Raw genomic sequence first — 16,882 nt, 5'->3', positions numbered from 1 at the left:
GACATGTAAAAAAATAATTGGGGCAATTTATGAATTTTAAAGTAAATAAAAACTACTTATATGCAAAAAATAAATTAAAAGAAAAGATTCCGACCTGCCGGATTCGAACCAGCGACCTAAGGATAACAATCGGGCAGCACCCACTACAGTCCTCCGCTCTACCAACTGAGCTAAGGTCGGAATTGCGATTACGTGTAGACATTAAATATTTATAACATATTTTATAGTTAATTAAAGCTAAATCTCTAAAATACACGGGGGATATTTAAAGTGATTAATAATTAATTCAGTCTCTAATGATGATTAGGGATTAGTTTAATTGAGGCCCGAAGGCCACAAACAAATTAAACTTCCTAAATTGGGCCCATATTTGAAATAGGGGTTACACAAATACGGGCTCAATTTTTTTAGCTTTAGGCCCATTATATAGTCACAATAACAAATATTTTGAAAATAAATAGTGTTTATACTCACGAATAAATTCTCCCCCAATTACTCAAAAATTCTCCCCCAAATTCTTTGCTCCGCCACTGGCAAACATATCAGCCTAAAATTAACCCACATCCAACTCTACTTTCCGAATTTCCAGAATCGCCATTGATAGTCGAATGCAAGGTTCGTACGGTTCCATGTTCAAACTGTAGCTGATACTATCGAACAAACTTATTTTCTTCTGTAGTTGAACTTAATTTTTTTTTTTTTTAATAATGTTATTCTGGATTAATTTGCCAATTCTAGTCCCAATAGTACAGTCTAGTTATATTTGGAGCTGGTGGGCTTCAATGGTGATGAACTGGAATGAAATCTAACTTCTGAATTTCGTTAGTTGACATTGTTATTATTTTCATGATTTATGATTAATTTGGGGGTTTGGGTTAATTGATTGCAGAAGCTATGCCATTGTGGTGGTCTTTTTGTTGTAGAAACTCACTGCTATTGTTTATGAGGGATTCCGATAAAGCACAGTCCATTAATAACTTTCGATTACGAACATTATCTCGTGTAATTACTAGGAACACGTAATATGGGTAAAACAATCAATCAAGGCTCGGAATGCTATAATTTTTGGTTAACATTTTCGCGTTCGCACATTCCTGCATATTTTGGATAACTATGTTCGTTTCTTGAATTACTTATCAACAATTCAACATTGTTGTTGGTTAACATGCTTCTAATCGTTCTTTACGGTCAACACACATTTTTAATGCAAACTGGTTGTATCGTTTATTTTAATAATGCAAACATATTATTTTTAGTCTCTCATGTTGCTCTTTAATGTTTATGATTTTACTCGTTTCTTGTGATAGTAATACCTTGAATCGTCTTAGTTGTGGATCCCGTTTTCAGTTTTAATAGGTGGCTGTTCAGTACAGTCTTGAAAGCCAGTTCAAGGCGGATGGATGTTGATGGAATCAGTTACGACTCATTAGAAAAGATGCCTTCTCTTCAAGATGATTACAATACTCTTTTCGTCAACTATGGTTGGTTCCTTTGCAACCTTTTTTTTCTCTAAAAACTTCATGTTTGTGAAGATGGTGCGATATCTGTATATATACGTTTAGCCGACTATCACAATAACTTCGTATTTTGCCTTTTCTATGTTAATCACTTATTAGGGTGTGTTTTATTGTTTGTGCTGTACTTGATTGGACAAAAATAGTGGGAAATTTCAATACTAAACAATGGGTTCATTCTTTATACCTTAAAGTCGGTGGTTACTTTTTTTTTTTCTTTCTATTTTTAGCATTCTGTCTTAAATTTTTTAAATAGTTATTTGTTGGCCAAATTTGCAGCAGCAGTAGCCTGGCATGAAATGAGAAGAGCTTGGAGAGGCAATCGATCTGTTGCATCTCAAAGAAAGCCCACCGAGCCAATTACGAGGCATTTCCTTTTCTTCCTCGTATCAATTTCAAATTACTCAACACGTTTTCTGTTAATACATATTTGGGAGATCTCGTATTTATAATTATTTTCTTGCAGATATAGTACCTCTTGCAAGGATTTACTTTCATCGAAAGAGCCTTTTGAAGAACCGGTTCCTTTAGCTGTAAGTTTCTGTGCATAAATTTCCCCGATATTTACTTCCTAAATTGCATCATCGAAACTTTTTTCTCCATACACACAGATGATGGTTGAGTTTTTGGCTGAAGTGTGGGAAGAAATTTTGTAAAGACTAGACAACAAACCCTGATGTCGAGCTGCGATGCAAAACGGGGATTGTAATTTTTGTGTTGTGTTTGTAATTTTCTTTACGTGTATTATTACAGTATCGAAGCCAGTGTCGATTCGCTAATCATATCTTAAAAATCTCATCTCAAAATTGTCTATGTATGAACTTTGTTGTCATTCTGAGTCTAATTTCAGAGTGGTGTTGCATTAATTTTTGCAAGTCCTAAGATTTTAATTGTTGACTTTGTCATATAGGTCAAAGGTCAACTCACCAGAATGTGGTGAGCTACTTTAATTTGTTCTCTTGTTTCTCCTAAGAATTTTCTTGTTTGGCTTTTCCTGTGGGAGAAGTCAATAAACTACTCCTTTTTCCTAGAGACTTACTTTAAATTGGTATATTGAAAATTGTATATTCATACGTCAACAATACTAGGTTGATCATAACAATATTAGGTTGATCATCATGTATATAACAAGCTCGATCTAGCGACCGAATTCAAATTTATGTTAATTGATACTAACTTACTTGCTATAACCGTTAGATCATTCCTTGTAAGACTCGTTTAATATATCTTAAACGCCATAATTTACTTATTTGTAATAATTCAAGAGGTAAAAAGCAATTCGAAGCGTAAATAATTACATTTTTTTTCTCTCGAAATGTAAGATAATAATAAAAACCTAAGAATTACTTCCAAACAAAATCATGAACTAATAACATCTTCGCTTGTTTATGTATTATTATTTTCTTATGCCATGTTTGGATGCTTCCAAATAAAAACTTGAAATTGAAATAACTAATTTAATAACACTAAATTTATTTTTAATATTTTCGATTCTCTAAATTTGATTTATTTAAACATTAAAAATTAAAAAGAATTCCTTCATAAATATTAATTTATTCGAGCACCCAAATATTTTCCAAGGAAAGAGAAATTCATAAAAAAGCAGTCTACATTGAAAAAGGGGTTTTTCTTTATATACATCTGTAAACTTTCTTACTTCTCAGAAGAGTCTTCAGACGAGGTAATATTCCATCCCTGAATCACATCAGAACCAAATTTCCTCTTTCGTATCAGAAGTTGAATCTTCTCTCATTTATCGTTACCTGCGTTCTTCAGTTGATTCACGTTTCAGCTCAAGGTGGAAATTCCATTGTTAAATTAAAGTATTAAACCCATCAATGGTGACTTTTTTTTTTTTTTGTTAATTAATTGCACATGGTAATTGTTGAGTTCGTTGTCTGTGCTTTTTTTGTTAATTTTTTTTTTCTACATTAAAGGCAAGTGAATTTTTGTTGTTGGAAATGTGATTTTGCAAGTAATCGCAGGAATTCGCATCTATCTTATGTTTGGTCTGGTAATTTTGATTTGCTTGAATTTGAATGAATACTCCTTTAATTGAAAATTTCAGACTTCTGTTATGACACGCTTTGGCCAGCTTTTCGAGTTTAAATATCTGGTGATTGATCGTTGTTATTCTTGTTATTGTTTTGATTCACATTCAGGAAGATTGATATTGATATAAGCCAAAAAAATGGAGATCGATAAAGCGATAAGAGAATGTGATGATATAAGGTTGAAGACAAAGTACAACAATGCCATCTACGTTATCCAAAGGGCTCTAGCTCTTTACTCGTACGCCTTGCTTACTCTTATATCCTCATCATTGAAATTTTATTGTATAGCTTTGTTTTAGAAGGACTTAGGGTTTAGCCGTTATTAGTTGTTACGGTAGTGGTCATAGGATTGTTCGTATGCCGTTGATTTGGGTTCTGAGAATCAGTGAGATTAAATAAATACATCGGTTGCACTTTGGTTTTGCCTATCGCATGTTCTAATTTTATAATGTCAAAGAAGAAATTGTTTTTAGATGACGATTTATCGGATAAGATGGGATGTCTTTAAGCATTTATGAAGATGGTTATTTTTTTGACACAATTTGGAATTATAAGCATTTTGAAACTTGAATGAATGGAGTAAGTAGTATCTTTGACTTGCAGTTTAGGAAATAAAAGACATTCAATAATTTCTAGGTTCGTTATGAGCTGTTCATCTGTGATGCCAAGTGGCACCTGCATAATTAATTTCCCCAATAGTTTGTCGTTTAACTGCAATGGTGAAAATTAGATTATAAATACTTGATGATTTTGTTGACAGTGTTGAAGAGGTTGCTTTCAGCTTTAATGGTGGAAAAGATTCAACTGTAAGTTGTTTTACGCAGACACACCCTTTCTCCCATGTCATTTTCATGATATCTTCGTTATTAATTTAAGAAACACATATAACAACATACAATTCTTTATTGTAGGTTTTATTGCACCTTCTTAGGGCAGGCTATCATTTGCATAAGTCTGGAAAGAATCTGTGCACCGAAGATGCTGAATTAACATTTCCGATACGGACAATTTATTTCGAGACCCAATCGACTTTCCATGAAATCAACTCATTCACTTACGAAACAGCTTCTATGTATGTGATTTTTTTTCTCCTTTTCGGCCCTCCTCCCCCCTCTTTTTTTTTATGCATGAGAGTTATATTGATATATTAATTCCACTATGGCAGTTACAAATTGTGGATGGACATCAGTCGCTTAGATTTCAAGTCTGGCTTGGAAACTCTTTTAAAAGCTAATCCTATTAGAGCTATTTTTCTTGGTGTCCGAATTGGAGATCCTACTGCTGTATGTATGCAATTTATTACTCATTATGTTCTAATGCAATTATACATAATTTAAGAATGAGATTAAGAGAAGATTGGTAATATTCTTTTAGGTAGGGCAAGAGCAGTTCTCGCCTAGCTCACCCGGGTGGCCGCCTTTCATGAGAGTGAATCCCATTTTGGATTGGTCATACAGGTCAATCTCTAACATCATAAGTCACCCTTTTGTCCTAAATTATTAATGCCCTACCTTTTTCTGCTATCCAATCTTGAATGAGTAGAGAAATGCACGTGTTGGTTATTTTTTCGTATTTTTTGACATTTTCAAAGAATCGTTTTGGTATTTTTGCACGAATGCAAATTGTCTTACGTTTCACTGTTTACATGGCAGAGATATTTGGGCCTTTCTCCTAACTTGCAAAGTTCAGTACTGCAGTCTTTACGATCAAGGGTAAACTCTTGTAGATTTTATTTTAAGATAGAATAGTTTGAGTTTTTATTCTGTATATTTCCTTAATGCTTTGGGTAAGGTTGATCTCAAATAGATTTTCCTTTTGTTGTTGTTTGGTGTTGATATTATTTTAGTGGTGTAATCCTATCGAGTTTTCTGCAGTTACACTTCAATTGGCAGCATTCATGACACAGTTCCCAATGCACTGTTGTGCGATAGCAAAGAAAAATACAAGCCTGCATATATGCTTTCAGATGGAAGACTTGAAAGGGCAGGGAGAGTTAAGAAGTTAACTTCTAAGCCATTATCTGCTGTTAGCAATGGTTTGAATCACGATTATTCACATTCGAAAAGTATGTTTACAGCCTCGGTTATTGCTGTGGGAGATGAAATTCTGTAAGTTTTTTGTTACTGATTTTTTTTTTTTGTTTAATCAGTAATAATAAAAAGTATGTTAATAATGATTTCATCCGTATTTGCATTTGAGTCATTTTCTAATTGAGAATTTTCTGTTGGTACCATAGCTCAGGTCTGGCACTATCGAGGATCAGATAGGTTTCATATTGTGCAGAAAACTCCATTCAATACGCTGGTCCGTTTCACATATTGCTGTTACTAGAAATGATGTAAGTTTTTGTGATTTTTTTTTCTTACCTTAATTTTGATGTGCACGTAAATTAATTTTCAAAATTTTTGTTGACTGTATTCTGTACATATAACTTCGTTTATGTCATCTTTCCAGATTGATTCGATTGCAGATGAAGTTGAGCGAAGAAAGTCTACTAATGATATGGTAAAATATCTATAGAGAGTGTGTGTGTGTGTGTGTGTGTGTGATATCTGCAAGTTTTAGTTAAGCATTGTAAATCGTAACTTAACTGCAGGTTTTCATATATGGAGGGGTTGGTCCATTGCCTTCAGATGTAACTGTAGCTGGTGTTTCTAAAGCATTTGGTGTCCGAATGGTACTTCTTGCCTATCACCATTAATTTCTGTCAGTTTTAACTTTTACGTACGGATTATTAGGTCGACTACTTCAGGAACAATACTATTTGATTCTATAATGTTCAGGGAATCTAATTAACTTACTGATCTAATATTCTTGCTAGACTAGGATGCAGTTTCGTCGTCCCTTTTTCTGCACTTGTAAATTCTTTCACCTAGCTTTTAGTTTCATTGTTATTGCATTTATTTATTTTAGTACAATTTATTTTTTTGAAGGCCCCGGATGAAGAATTTGAAGAATATTTGAGGCACCTCATAGGCGAAAGGTGCACCGGAGATAGGAATGAGGTAACCACATGCCATATTTTCATCATAAGAAATATGCTTCTTGATTAATTTATAGGAAATCGACTCATTTAAAATTGTTAAATATAATACATGTTATGATGAGATATATATCTCTTTTTTACCAGTTATTTTATTTATATAATCTATTTTCCCCTTCCAGATGGCTCAGTTGCCTGAAGGCATTACGGAGTTGGTGCACCATGAGAAACTGAGTGTGCCTCTCGTAAGTTAAACATCACTGGTGACGATAATTATAATAATAATAAAAAAAATCATTCGAAAATCACAGGAATCTTAATGTTTAATACTCAACTGTGTCGTAGATCAAGTGCAAAAATGTGATAATTCTTACGGCAGCTAGTGTTGCTGAGCTGGAAAATGAGTGGGATTGCTTTATTGACTTGATGAGATCAAATGGGGTTTTATTGACAACTGAACCATTAATCTCGAAGAAACTGGCAACAACTCTTCCCGATGTAAGTCTCTGAATCTATTATCCGTATCTTTTTTTATTTATCTTTTCGACTTTCGAAAACCATCTGTAATTGATTACTTGCAGGTGGAAATTGCTCAACCTCTTTCAGAAATTTGTCGACAATTTCCCGATCTCTACATTGGTAAGATTTTTATTGACCATAAATTGACTTTTTGTGTGTATATGAATGACTACATCCTCTCCTCTAGTCCATGTTAATAGTTTATTTCTTCCCCATTTCCTTGGTATGTGAAGGGACTTATCGCAAATCAAGAGGAGGTTCGATTATCATTACCTTCGAAGGAAATGTAAGAAATAAGGATGTTCGTTTTTTTAGAAATTTGTTTCTTTCTTTTTTTTTTGGGGGGGAAAGAGAAGTGTGTTTGACTTTGCAGAATTTGTTGTTTACAGGACAAAACAAGAATAGGAGCTGCTGCAGAAGCACTATGCAAGAAGTTTCATCCTGAGGCATTGTCTGAAACTGAATGACCACTAAATGTTTGGTTAAATTGCACTAGGGCTCCCTTGTGGTTTGGCCTAAATCCATTTTATTGGATATGGGAAATTACAAACAAAACCCTCATATTTGGTTCCGTCCAACATTTAACCCCTTCCATTCGTTGACGTAACGAAAAAGTTGATGATATCAACCAAATATATTGTATCGGAACTATTTGTCTGCGTTCGATATTCTGTTTTTCTTCTTATAGACATTGTAGTGGGTTCTTATGTAAACTCAACCTTTTGACTTTATTTTTATTTTGTATAATTTTATTAAAGGTTGTTCTATGAGAGAGATTCGAACTCAACATTGTCCATTTGTATTTTTCAATTCAAATGAAGCATTTTTAGCTTATAAATAAATCATTTATTTTCAATTTCAATTTAAATCGATCACTGCTGCAGTGGGTTACTTTTTTTTTTTTTTTTTTTTTCCTGGTAACGAATGAATTCACAACCAACCGTATATGTACACTGGACTAACTTACACTCTCGTATAATAGATTGCAAATTATACGAGAGACGTAAACTACATTAAGTTAACCACATAGGACAAGCTCGACTTAGGCGGATTTGGAAGTAATGATTGTGGGTTAATTTTGTGAAAAAATCAGCACTTTGAACAAAGTACAATATTGGATATTTCATTATTTTGACGTTTTATTTCTTCATTTTTTTTAAACCTAAAATATTGGAGAAAAAAGAGAGGAGGGCAAAGACGGAAATGGCCGACGGAGCTGAGAAAGTCACAGAAGAGAGCAGCTACAACACAGCTCCACTCTCTCTCAAAACTTCTAAAGCTGACGTCATCACTGCCGCCGGTGATGACAATCTCAAGGAAATTTTTCACCAAATCAGAACTTCCAAAAATCCTGTAAGCCAAATTCCCCTTCACTTTTTTTTTTTCCCACTCTTTATTGCATTGAGATTGTGTTTATGTCGAATTGATTTCTGCTCTGGGCTATTTTGCAGACAGTTATCAACTACGGTGCATCTTGGTATGTATTCAATTCCGTTTCTTCATCTATTTAGTTTTAAAATAAAATCCTCTGTATTTGTCAATAATGTAAGCAAGGTGTTCGATGAAATGCTCAAGAGAAAAAATTATCACAAAAAATCAAACGATTTCATTATATTGGTATATAATCATTCATTATTTCATGTATGATAATCTGAGATTTGATTTGTTTAATTATGGTTATTAGGTGTCGTGTGTGCAGTCAGATTCTTCCCTCTTTCAGTCGATTAAGCAGCAAGTTTCCGAAGCTTTCTTTTGTGTATGCTGATATTGATGAATGTCCGGAAACGACTCAACACATTCGATATACGCCCACTTTTCACTTCTACAGAGATGGTGAAAGGGTTGACGAGATGTTTGGTGCCGGAGAAGACCGTCTGCACGACCGCCTCTGGCTTCACTCTTGAAAGTCGAATCATTTACGTACACTTCAATTTTCTAGAGCTTACCTTGGTGACAATTTATTTCAAATTTATGTCAATTGTGAGTGCATATCTGAATTCTCAGGTGGATTCAGTCTCTCTGTTCTCAAATTTCATGCTAATAATGTAAGCTGTTGATCATAAAGCAAAATACGTACCGCAAAACACATATAAATAACTCGAGCATAGACTAGAAAAGCAACGTAAATAAAATCTCAAAACTTGTGATCATAATAAATCAACATCGAGTGGAAATGGTTTCTTAAATTTCAGAAATCATCAAACTAACTTAGGAGTAATCGAAAGCGACCCCCCAGACGACAATCGTACTGAACTTGAATACAACTTTACTAACACAAAAACATAAGGAAACGAAAAACAAAAAGATAAAGAGAAATATTAAACAAATACTCCAGGCTCTCCCTCTATATTCCTCAATAGCAACAGAAACAAAACAGCAGCAATCCGGCGCTATGATGGAAGTCCTGGTAAGAATCACAGTGTATGACGACAAACTCAAGCTTTAGGCTTGAGAACCTTAACAGTCTCCCAGGTGAAATCCGGGTCTTCACGGCCAAAGTGACCGTAAGCAGCAGTCTTCTGGTACCTCAACTTACCACCTCTCTTCAAGTCAAGGTTAATGGCAATCATTCCTGGCCTAAAGTCAAAGCTCTCCTTGATAAGAGCAAGAATATCCTTGTCGGGAATTGTACCCGTCTTGTAAGTATCAACAAAAACAGAAAGTGGCTCTGCGACACCAATAGCATACGAAACCTGCACAATGCACCTACGTGCAAGTCCGGCAGCCACCACACTCTTTGCCGCCTGCCTAACAACGTACGCACCACTCCTGTCAACCTTGGTCGGATCTTTGCCCGAGAAAGCACCACCACCATGAGCACCCCAGCCACCATAGGTGTCGATAATGATCTTCCTACCCGTCAGACCAGCATCTCCGTGTGGGCCACCAATCACAAATCTGCCAGATGGGTTCAGGTGGAAGATAGTTTTGTCATCAAGGTACTGAGCAGGGATTATAGGCTTGATGACATGCTCTTTCAAGTCGATGGCGATCTTCTCGTTTGTCACAGTTTCGTCATGCTGGGTAGAGATCAAGACAGTGTGAACCCTAATCGGGACCATTGCACCATTGTCATTCTTGTACTCGACAGTGACTTGTGTTTTTCCGTCTGGTCTCAGCCAAGGGCAGGTGTTGTTCTTCCTCACTTCGGTCAGCTTGGCACCAAGCTTGGTGGCAAGCACATGAGTGAGCGGCATCAGCTCTGGTGTTTCATCGGTGGCGTAGCCGAACATATGGCCTTGGTCACCAGCTCCGATATCTTCGGGTTTCTTGGTGAGATGACCGTGGACTCCCTGTGCAATGTCGGGGCTCTGTTGCTCGATGTTGACCAGGACTTTGCAGTTGTCAGCATCAAGGCCGACATCTGCAGAGATGAAGCCAATTCCTCTGCATGTGTCGCGTACGATCTTCTCGTAGTTGACTATGGCCTTGGTTGTGATTTCACCGAAGACCATGACCATGTTCGTCTTTGTGCATGTTTCACATGCTACTTTGCTCTCTGGGTCCTGTTCGAGGCAAGCATCGAGAATGGCGTCGGAGACTTGGTCGCAGAGCTTGTCGGGGTGACCTTCGTTGACAGATTCTGAGGTGAATAGGAAGGTATCCATAATGTATCTGAAACACAATTAAAATGTTATATTAGTTTTAATTATTTATTGAATTACTGAAAAAGGATAGCGACTTCATATAGTTGAATCGGTCAGATGCATGGGAGCCATAAATGTCGAATATTAGCAGACAACAACAGATTATTAGTTTAATACCATGCTGGGAAACAAGTTATTCAGCAATCCAATTTTTTCAATGTCTTCTGTTTATAGAACAAGAGTGATTACAGATAAACAATCTGAAAAAAACGATACATACCGACAGGAAAAACATCGCTCTAATGATTCTGTAGAACATTAATTATCAACAAGAAACAGCAGTAACATCTAAAGGAAGACATAATTAATACAGATCTATAATGCTAAATATCAAACTAGCACGACAAACATCTTCGAGAAAACACAGATCCTTAATGGAAAATCAAAACATTCATTCATGGCACAAAATGCTACACAAGATCTGAATCTCAATGAGCAAGAGAACGAAGATCCACACATCCGCAACTGAGAACCACCGTTCAATTTGGTTGCAGCATTCTATAACCACGTTTTGTTAACTCAATTCTACAAATACCGGGTCCGAGTTCAACAACTCACCAAATCCAGCAATACTGAATTCGAAACAACAAATTTAATACAAAAAATGCACAAAAAGGAACGATGATTAATACAGCAAACAAAGAAGAAACAAATGCCATAGAGATCTAAGAACGAATTAACGCGGCAATTAACAGATCTAAAAAATGACAAACGTAACTGAGTTAAACGCGCTCACCTTTTGGTGGAAAGAGAGATCTCGGGAATGCAATAAAAGGAGGAAGAAAATGGAAGGCGCAGATGCAGAATGAATTTCTGGAGCGGAGGCTGTGAGTATTTATACTAGCGGATCCGGATGACTCGCTCTCTCTCTCTCTCTCTCTCTACCAATCACCACCACTCTCTCTCTAGCTCTAGTTTTCAGTGGAATTGAAAACAAACCCTACGCGGGCCCCACGTTATTAACTCCGTTCGGTGGATCCCAATTTAGATGTGAACGCTACGTGATGGCGCCAGCTGGCAGTTGACGGTGACGGTCGACGGTGCGGGATTATTGGTTTTTTACTCCTCTGCGGCCGTAGGGAAATTTGGATGCCGACGGCTTGTACCGCGTGCATCGCGAGTTGTACGTGATTTGGTGAAAGTCTTCTTCCGTATCTCTCTTTTGGAACGCGGTCAACGTAAATAAAATTCTCAATTCAACCGATTTGGGTCATTGCTACATTTTTCTCTCGTGGAAATTTCATTGAATGTATAACATAGATAATGTAAGTAGTCGCAAAATCGGTACTTGTTCAGAGTTGAGAATTCTAATTGTGCGTCATAATTATTTTTATTATTATATTATTTTCTTAATATATTATGTGCAAAATTGGTTGGTAGATGTCATTATACTTCATTGCATTAGTACATGTTTCCCCTACTTCCTAGTTTGAAAACATCATTTTCTCCACTTGTTTAAGATTGATAATGTAAATTAATGATCCCTTGTAATTTGACCCCGAAAGTTGGAATATAAAACACGTGAATACGTGATTATCACTTTTAAATAATTGTTTTTTTTTTATATTTGCACAAGTAGTAAGATATTTGGCCTGGCTTTAGTTAAATCATATAAAAATAACCAAAATAATATTTATCAGTTAATGATTTATAAGAGAGGGTTAATGAGTAGAAAATATAAACAATATAATATAAAATTAAAATAGTCTTAAAAAATGACTGTTGTTGTGGAAGTGGTGAAATATAATTTTCGGGCTCACTATATGCAGAATGATGACAAATTAAATGGGCCGGGCCATACAGTATGAGTTTTTCATTTGAATGGGCCGGGGCCTATCACGAGAGATTGATATATTTCAAATTAATATCAACCCACTTGATCATAAGAACCATAGTCCATCTGAATGGGTATTGTATATTCAATTAATTACCTTAAAGCCCAAATAGTTTGGGCCCGAAAAGGGTAACCCAGTTCAACTTGTTATTATGGATTAATGTTATTGGGCCGTTTCATATGGAGATGGTTAAATGGGCCGATTATTAATAATCCAGTAGGGCCCAACGAGCCAAACAATATATATTATATTATATATATATATATTATAAAATATAGGGTAAATTACAAACACCCCCCTGAGGTATGGTTAAATTACAAAAACCCCCCTCTTGTTTGGATAATTACATCTACCCCCCTCAACTATGATTTTTTCTTACCTTTATGGTGCCAAATTCAACATAGTCATCTAGATTCCGTGAAATGTGCTATAGTTTGTACTCTTTGTGTAAAAAATACAGTTTTCGATGCACCACAAACTGATATATACAAGCTAAAAATCACATATTATGATCATCTTGCTTCATAATGTAGAGTTTGAATGGGATAAAACGGGTACAAAAGTGATAATATTGCATATAATCTCGAAGATTCCACTAAATTTGATGAGTTGAGGGGGGTGGTTGTAATTATCCAAACAAGAGGGGTGTTTTTGTAATTTGGTCATACCTCAGGGGGGTGTTTGTAATTTACCCTAAAATATAAAATATGCATGCAGAAAGTGTGTAGAGGGTGTTGAGGCAAAAAAATGATCTGCATGCATCAGCAGTGATTTTGTCTACTTTGAAAGTATAGAGACAGAGTCGTCGATTGTGGTACACTGGTGAATATAATTGAAACACACAGATTCGGGTTGTTCCTCGTGTTCAATATATTTTTGCTACTTATGTATATATATTTTATTTTAATTAAAACAAAATATAATAGTCGTAGATTGAAAATCTGTCAGACTTTAATTAATTGGCCAAGTCAAAGCATGTTTATCTCTCTCTCTTTGCTGACGTATGATTGAGATCTGAAGTATGATAAGATATATGTATTTACTGCCTCGATTTTAGTATTATTTTATGGGAGTTTTAATTTGTAAATTGGATGTTATTCACTGCTTCTCTGGTTAATTTTTCTTACAACAAATTAATATTTTCAATGTATATATACTATTTAAAGATTTTTTTTTTTATTAAAAAAAGTAAACCATTTTATTAACATATTTACAGTGAAGATTAGGTGAAAAGGCGAGAAGTGGATAATCAGTAAACCAATTTGTTAATGAAAAGATGCATGTGTTCTTAGGTGGAGCGATATTATTCATAATTAATTAAGCTAATTGCTCGGAGGAATAATTAATTAATTAATTAATATTGACAAAAGGATACTTGTAATTAATCATTTGTAACAGCTCTGCCTTTTAGTTGTTACAGAACTTTCAACTACCTTTGGATTATGTTGTTTTTCAGTTCTTGATAATATATCATATATCCTGTCATAAATAATTAATTGGTTAGATTGTTGGCCACCTACAGATAAATCAATCTTTAACGGAAATTAATTAGTACTAATTATTTCAAATAACGAATAACTATTGTTTAAATCTGAATAGTGAGGTGCATGTGTGTATTTTTATTTATAGACAAGTGTTTTGGATTCTTGGGAGGAAACAGCCAAATTGGATGAAGCTAATTAATTTGGGTGATGGGATTGATTAATTAAATATTCGAAAGCTGCCTTAGCTAATAATCACTGACTGCGGATAATTAATTAATTAAATTAAATTAAACAACTGATTATAATTGCATGCAAATAATTGGAATATTTATTAATTTGTATCCATCTTTGACTTGTGCACCTCTGACACTAATTATTATTTTACATATATATACACATACATACACACATGTTGTAGCATTGTCCTCAAAACAAACATCAACAAGACTTTTGAAAATCTCACAGAAGAGAGAGAGAAAGTGTAGAGAGAGAAAGAGGAGAGAGAGAGAGAGAGAGAGAGAGAGAGAGAGAGAGAGAGAAAATGGGAAGAGCACCATGCTGTGACAAGTCAAAGGTGAAGAAAGGGCCATGGTCACCTGAAGAAGATGCAACTCTCAAGAACTACATAGAGAAAAATGGCACTGGTGGTAATTGGATTGCTCTTCCTCACAAAGTTGGTATGTTAATTTTATTTTATTTCTTTAATTTCATCATTAATTCATTCTCCCGAAATAAAATTAATTAATTTAACCTAATAAATATATATAGGTCTGAAAAGATGTGGAAAGAGTTGCAGGCTGAGATGGCTGAATTATCTCAGACCAAATATAAAGCATGGCGAATTTTCAGAAGATGAAGATACAATCATTTGCACACTCTTTGCTACAATTGGAAGCAGGTAATTTAATTAATTAATTAATTACAATTAGATTAATTGATTAATTATCACACACACATTAATTACACATACATACAAGTGCAGATGGTCAATCATAGCAGGTCAATTACCAGGAAGAACAGACAACGATATTAAAAACTACTGGAACACAAAGCTGAAGAAGAAACTCATTGCCAGCGTGGCACCACCACCTCCCAATAATTATCATCATCATCAAAAGAAGCATCATAATCATCAAATCATTACCAACTTTTCATCACAGCCGTCAATCAATTCCTCCTCGTTTATGATCGGATCTTCTTATCCATCAATTAATTGCACCCAATTACCAGTTTACAATAAAAACGACGCCGTTTTTGCATCAAACGCTGATGGATTAGTGGGCCATGTTCAAGGTAATTACTATCTTAATTACAATCAGATTAGTGGTGGTGGGCCCAGCTGCAGTTCATCTGATGGGAGCTGCATTACGAATAACCAGATTAGTTGTCGTAATGGCAAGGGATTAGTGGAGCCTGATTACAATAGATTTTTGCAGAGTTTGTTATTAAGCAATAATGGGGTACTTAGTGATGATAATAAATTCATGATTAGTGGTAGTAGTAATTATATTAGTGATGGGTGTTTTGTTGGTGATCAGAATCCAGTTGATCATAGTATTGAGGAGATTAAGCAGCTGATTAGCAGCACTAATACCAATATTAGCAGCAGTAATAGTCTCAACTTCTTTGTGGATGAGATCAAGACTGAAGATAAACTACTCTTTGATTACTGAAAAAAAAAATATGGTCCCTTTATTTTATTTTTTTTTTTATTTTTTTTGAATTGTTGTTATTTTTATGGGTAAATATTTTTAATTAATATGCGTTGTAGTACTTTCTGTCTTAACTGCTTTTTTTTCTTTTTTTTTTTTTTAATTATGTAAATTGAAATCAAGAAATCAAGAATTAATTTCATCATTCAATCCGTAATACTGTTACTAATAAGTAATAACAATTCAAAGATCACGTTAATTTTTTAATTTATTTTTTATTTTTTTTCATTTTTTTTAAATTTTAATTTTATTATATTTTATCTTAAATATATTAAATTTTGTCAGATTGATCACGTTAATTGTTGAATGACCATCTCAACCAAAAGCTTAAGCTATTAGTGAAATGTATCATTTAATATTAATATCTCCAATACGCCCCCTCAAGTGCAGGCGGATTACATTTGAAGCCTTGCACTTGAAATATTTTTTAAATGGGTGGCTGTGAGATTCGAACTCAGGACCTTTCATTTGGCCTGGCTCTGATACCATGTTGAATGACCATCTCAACCAAAAGCTTAAGCTATTAGTGAAATGTATCATTTAATATTAATATCTCCAATATTAATGATCTCAGTCTTGCTGACAATATTTTGAATATATTTAATACGACAATTGTTCAATGATTGAGATGGCCAAGTATTCAAATTTGATAAATTGTCCTTGTCTGAAGATCAATGCAGATTTTCTTACCAAAGAAAAAAAATACTTTAAAAACACAATTTTCACGTACAGCAAACTTTTTATGCAGCTGATTACGACCTTCAGTTTAATTAAAATTTCAAAAAAAAAATCATCGCCAGACCGACCATATTCAGTGCTACAGCTTATTTTTTTATTTTCTTTGTCACCTTTATTTATTTATTGTGTGACTTGCAAGAATTGACAAAATATTAATTAATTAAATATGGAAATGAATTTATGATTGGACAACAACCTTGTCAATTTTTGAAAATTGAAAAGGTTGTCAACTTCACGCCAACGAAAACTTATAGTAATTTTTTGTAATGGTCCAATAAGTGTTTGCATAATTAAATAGTAGTACTCAAGTTGGCCGCCATTAATGACTTGGGTGAAGGAACTAAGTTTTATATACAGTGGGAACAAGCTTGACTATATATATATTTTTTGCAGAAG

At 34.5% G+C, this 16,882-nt stretch overlaps 5 protein-coding genes and 1 non-coding gene across 15 annotated transcripts; 4 read left to right on the top strand and 2 right to left on the bottom strand.

Moving 5' to 3' along the window:
- Positions 1–88: 88 nt before the first annotated feature.
- Positions 89–180, bottom strand: TRNAY-GUA (transfer RNA tyrosine (anticodon GUA)). The gene is given in 2 exon segments: positions 89–124; positions 144–180. It is a non-coding gene; the product is annotated as a tRNA-Tyr (tRNA).
- A 270-nt stretch (positions 181–450) lies between these two features.
- On the top strand, positions 451–2,544 carry LOC105956553 (zinc finger protein). 4 transcript variants are annotated; one of them, XM_012980403.2, is made up of 5 exons: positions 451–615; positions 1,348–1,481; positions 1,794–1,881; positions 1,981–2,047; positions 2,126–2,544. In XM_012980403.2, the coding sequence occupies exons 2-5, from the start codon at positions 1,397–1,399 to the stop codon at positions 2,168–2,170; spliced, it is 285 nt and encodes a 94-aa protein (XP_012835857.1). In that variant the 5' UTR covers positions 451–615; positions 1,348–1,396; the 3' UTR covers positions 2,171–2,544. The 4 variants fall into 4 exon arrangements, with proteins under 4 accessions (XP_012835857.1, XP_012835858.1, XP_088683158.1 ...); XM_012980404.2 differs by having other exon boundaries at positions 471–615; positions 1,797–1,881; XM_088827032.1 differs by having other exon boundaries at positions 472–615; positions 1,374–1,481; positions 1,797–1,881.
- Positions 2,545–3,054: 510 nt separating this feature from the next.
- Positions 3,055–7,912, top strand: LOC105956709 (bifunctional cytosolic FAD synthase/FAD diphosphatase-like). Of its 5 annotated transcripts, none has more exons than XM_012980590.2 (17): positions 3,055–3,195; positions 3,677–3,806; positions 4,329–4,374; positions 4,480–4,640; positions 4,734–4,851; positions 4,943–5,025; positions 5,221–5,280; positions 5,443–5,676; positions 5,810–5,906; positions 6,023–6,073; positions 6,165–6,245; positions 6,502–6,573; positions 6,734–6,796; positions 6,897–7,049; positions 7,133–7,190; positions 7,304–7,356; positions 7,460–7,912. In XM_012980590.2, exons 2-17 carry the CDS (start codon positions 3,706–3,708, stop codon positions 7,535–7,537), a joined length of 1,509 nt encoding a protein of 502 aa, XP_012836044.2. In that variant the 5' UTR covers positions 3,055–3,195; positions 3,677–3,705; the 3' UTR covers positions 7,538–7,912. The 5 variants fall into 5 exon arrangements, with proteins under 5 accessions (XP_012836044.2, XP_012836046.2, XP_088682179.1 ...); XM_012980592.2 differs by having other exon boundaries at positions 3,177–3,312; XM_088826053.1 differs by having other exon boundaries at positions 3,183–3,337.
- Positions 7,913–8,208: 296 nt separating this feature from the next.
- Positions 8,209–9,140, top strand: LOC105956708 (Thioredoxin superfamily protein). The gene is made up of 3 exons (XM_012980587.2): positions 8,209–8,423; positions 8,522–8,547; positions 8,755–9,140. The coding sequence occupies exons 1-3, from the start codon at positions 8,274–8,276 to the stop codon at positions 8,972–8,974; spliced, it is 396 nt and encodes a 131-aa protein (XP_012836041.1). The 5' UTR covers positions 8,209–8,273; the 3' UTR covers positions 8,975–9,140.
- A 53-nt stretch (positions 9,141–9,193) lies between these two features.
- LOC105956706 (S-adenosylmethionine synthase 3) lies at positions 9,194–11,672 on the bottom strand. Of its 2 annotated transcripts, none has more exons than XM_012980585.2 (2): positions 11,454–11,672; positions 9,194–10,685 (listed from the first exon to the last, which is right to left on the bottom strand). In XM_012980585.2, exon 2 carries the CDS (start codon positions 10,676–10,678, stop codon positions 9,506–9,508), a length of 1,173 nt encoding a protein of 390 aa, XP_012836039.1. In that variant the 5' UTR covers positions 10,679–10,685; positions 11,454–11,672; the 3' UTR covers positions 9,194–9,505. The 2 variants fall into 2 exon arrangements, with proteins under 2 accessions (XP_012836039.1, XP_088682180.1); XM_088826054.1 differs by having other exon boundaries at positions 11,436–11,525.
- A 2,786-nt stretch (positions 11,673–14,458) lies between these two features.
- On the top strand, positions 14,459–15,793 carry RAX2 (Duplicated homeodomain-like superfamily protein). Of its 2 annotated transcripts, XM_088826915.1 has the most exons (4): positions 14,461–14,532; positions 14,567–14,713; positions 14,805–14,934; positions 15,019–15,793. In XM_088826915.1, exons 2-4 carry the CDS (start codon positions 14,578–14,580, stop codon positions 15,707–15,709), a joined length of 957 nt encoding a protein of 318 aa, XP_088683041.1. In that variant the 5' UTR covers positions 14,461–14,532; positions 14,567–14,577; the 3' UTR covers positions 15,710–15,793. The 2 variants fall into 2 exon arrangements, with proteins under 2 accessions (XP_012836040.2, XP_088683041.1); XM_012980586.2 differs by having other exon boundaries at positions 14,459–14,713.
- Positions 15,794–16,882: the final 1,089 nt, after the last annotated feature.

This window comes from Erythranthe guttata, chromosome 12 (assembly GCF_056151865.1).
Source record: "Erythranthe guttata isolate IM_541 chromosome 12, IM_541, whole genome shotgun sequence".
Classification (NCBI taxonomy): Eukaryota; Viridiplantae; Streptophyta; class Magnoliopsida; order Lamiales; family Phrymaceae; genus Erythranthe; species Erythranthe guttata.
Note: the sequence above shows the minus strand (reverse complement) of the source record. Positions and strands in the feature narration are given on the sequence as shown.

What these genes read in the sequence shown, in the direction of transcription:
- LOC105956553 (XM_088827031.1), top strand. An exon ending in TACTCTTTTCGTCAACTATG is followed by an intron (nt 1,482 to 1,793) that starts GTTGGTTCCTTT and finishes CCAAATTTGCAG; the next exon opens with CAGCAGTAGCCTGGCATGAA. An exon ending in AAGAACCGGTTCCTTTAGCT is followed by an intron (nt 2,048 to 2,125) that starts GTAAGTTTCTGT and finishes CCATACACACAG; the next exon opens with ATGATGGTTGAGTTTTTGGC.
- LOC105956709 (XM_012980590.2), top strand. Translation starts at nt 3,706, where the DNA reads ATGGAGATCGATAAAGCGATAAGAGAATGTGATGATATAAGGTTGAAG. An exon ending in TTGCTGTTACTAGAAATGAT is followed by an intron (nt 5,907 to 6,022) that starts GTAAGTTTTTGT and finishes TCATCTTTCCAG; the next exon opens with ATTGATTCGATTGCAGATGA. An exon ending in AAGCATTTGGTGTCCGAATG is followed by an intron (nt 6,246 to 6,501) that starts GTACTTCTTGCC and finishes ATTTTTTTGAAG; the next exon opens with GCCCCGGATGAAGAATTTGA.
- LOC105956708 (XM_012980587.2), top strand. Translation starts at nt 8,274, where the DNA reads ATGGCCGACGGAGCTGAGAAAGTCACAGAAGAGAGCAGCTACAACACA. An exon ending in TCAGAACTTCCAAAAATCCT is followed by an intron (nt 8,424 to 8,521) that starts GTAAGCCAAATT and finishes GCTATTTTGCAG; the next exon opens with ACAGTTATCAACTACGGTGC. An exon ending in ATCAACTACGGTGCATCTTG is followed by an intron (nt 8,548 to 8,754) that starts GTATGTATTCAA and finishes TATGGTTATTAG; the next exon opens with GTGTCGTGTGTGCAGTCAGA.
- LOC105956706 (XM_012980585.2), bottom strand. Translation starts at nt 10,678, where the DNA reads ATGGATACCTTCCTATTCACCTCAGAATCTGTCAACGAAGGTCACCCC.
- RAX2 (XM_012980586.2), top strand. Translation starts at nt 14,578, where the DNA reads ATGGGAAGAGCACCATGCTGTGACAAGTCAAAGGTGAAGAAAGGGCCA. An exon ending in TGCTCTTCCTCACAAAGTTG is followed by an intron (nt 14,714 to 14,804) that starts GTATGTTAATTT and finishes AAATATATATAG; the next exon opens with GTCTGAAAAGATGTGGAAAG. An exon ending in TTTGCTACAATTGGAAGCAG is followed by an intron (nt 14,935 to 15,018) that starts GTAATTTAATTA and finishes ATACAAGTGCAG; the next exon opens with ATGGTCAATCATAGCAGGTC.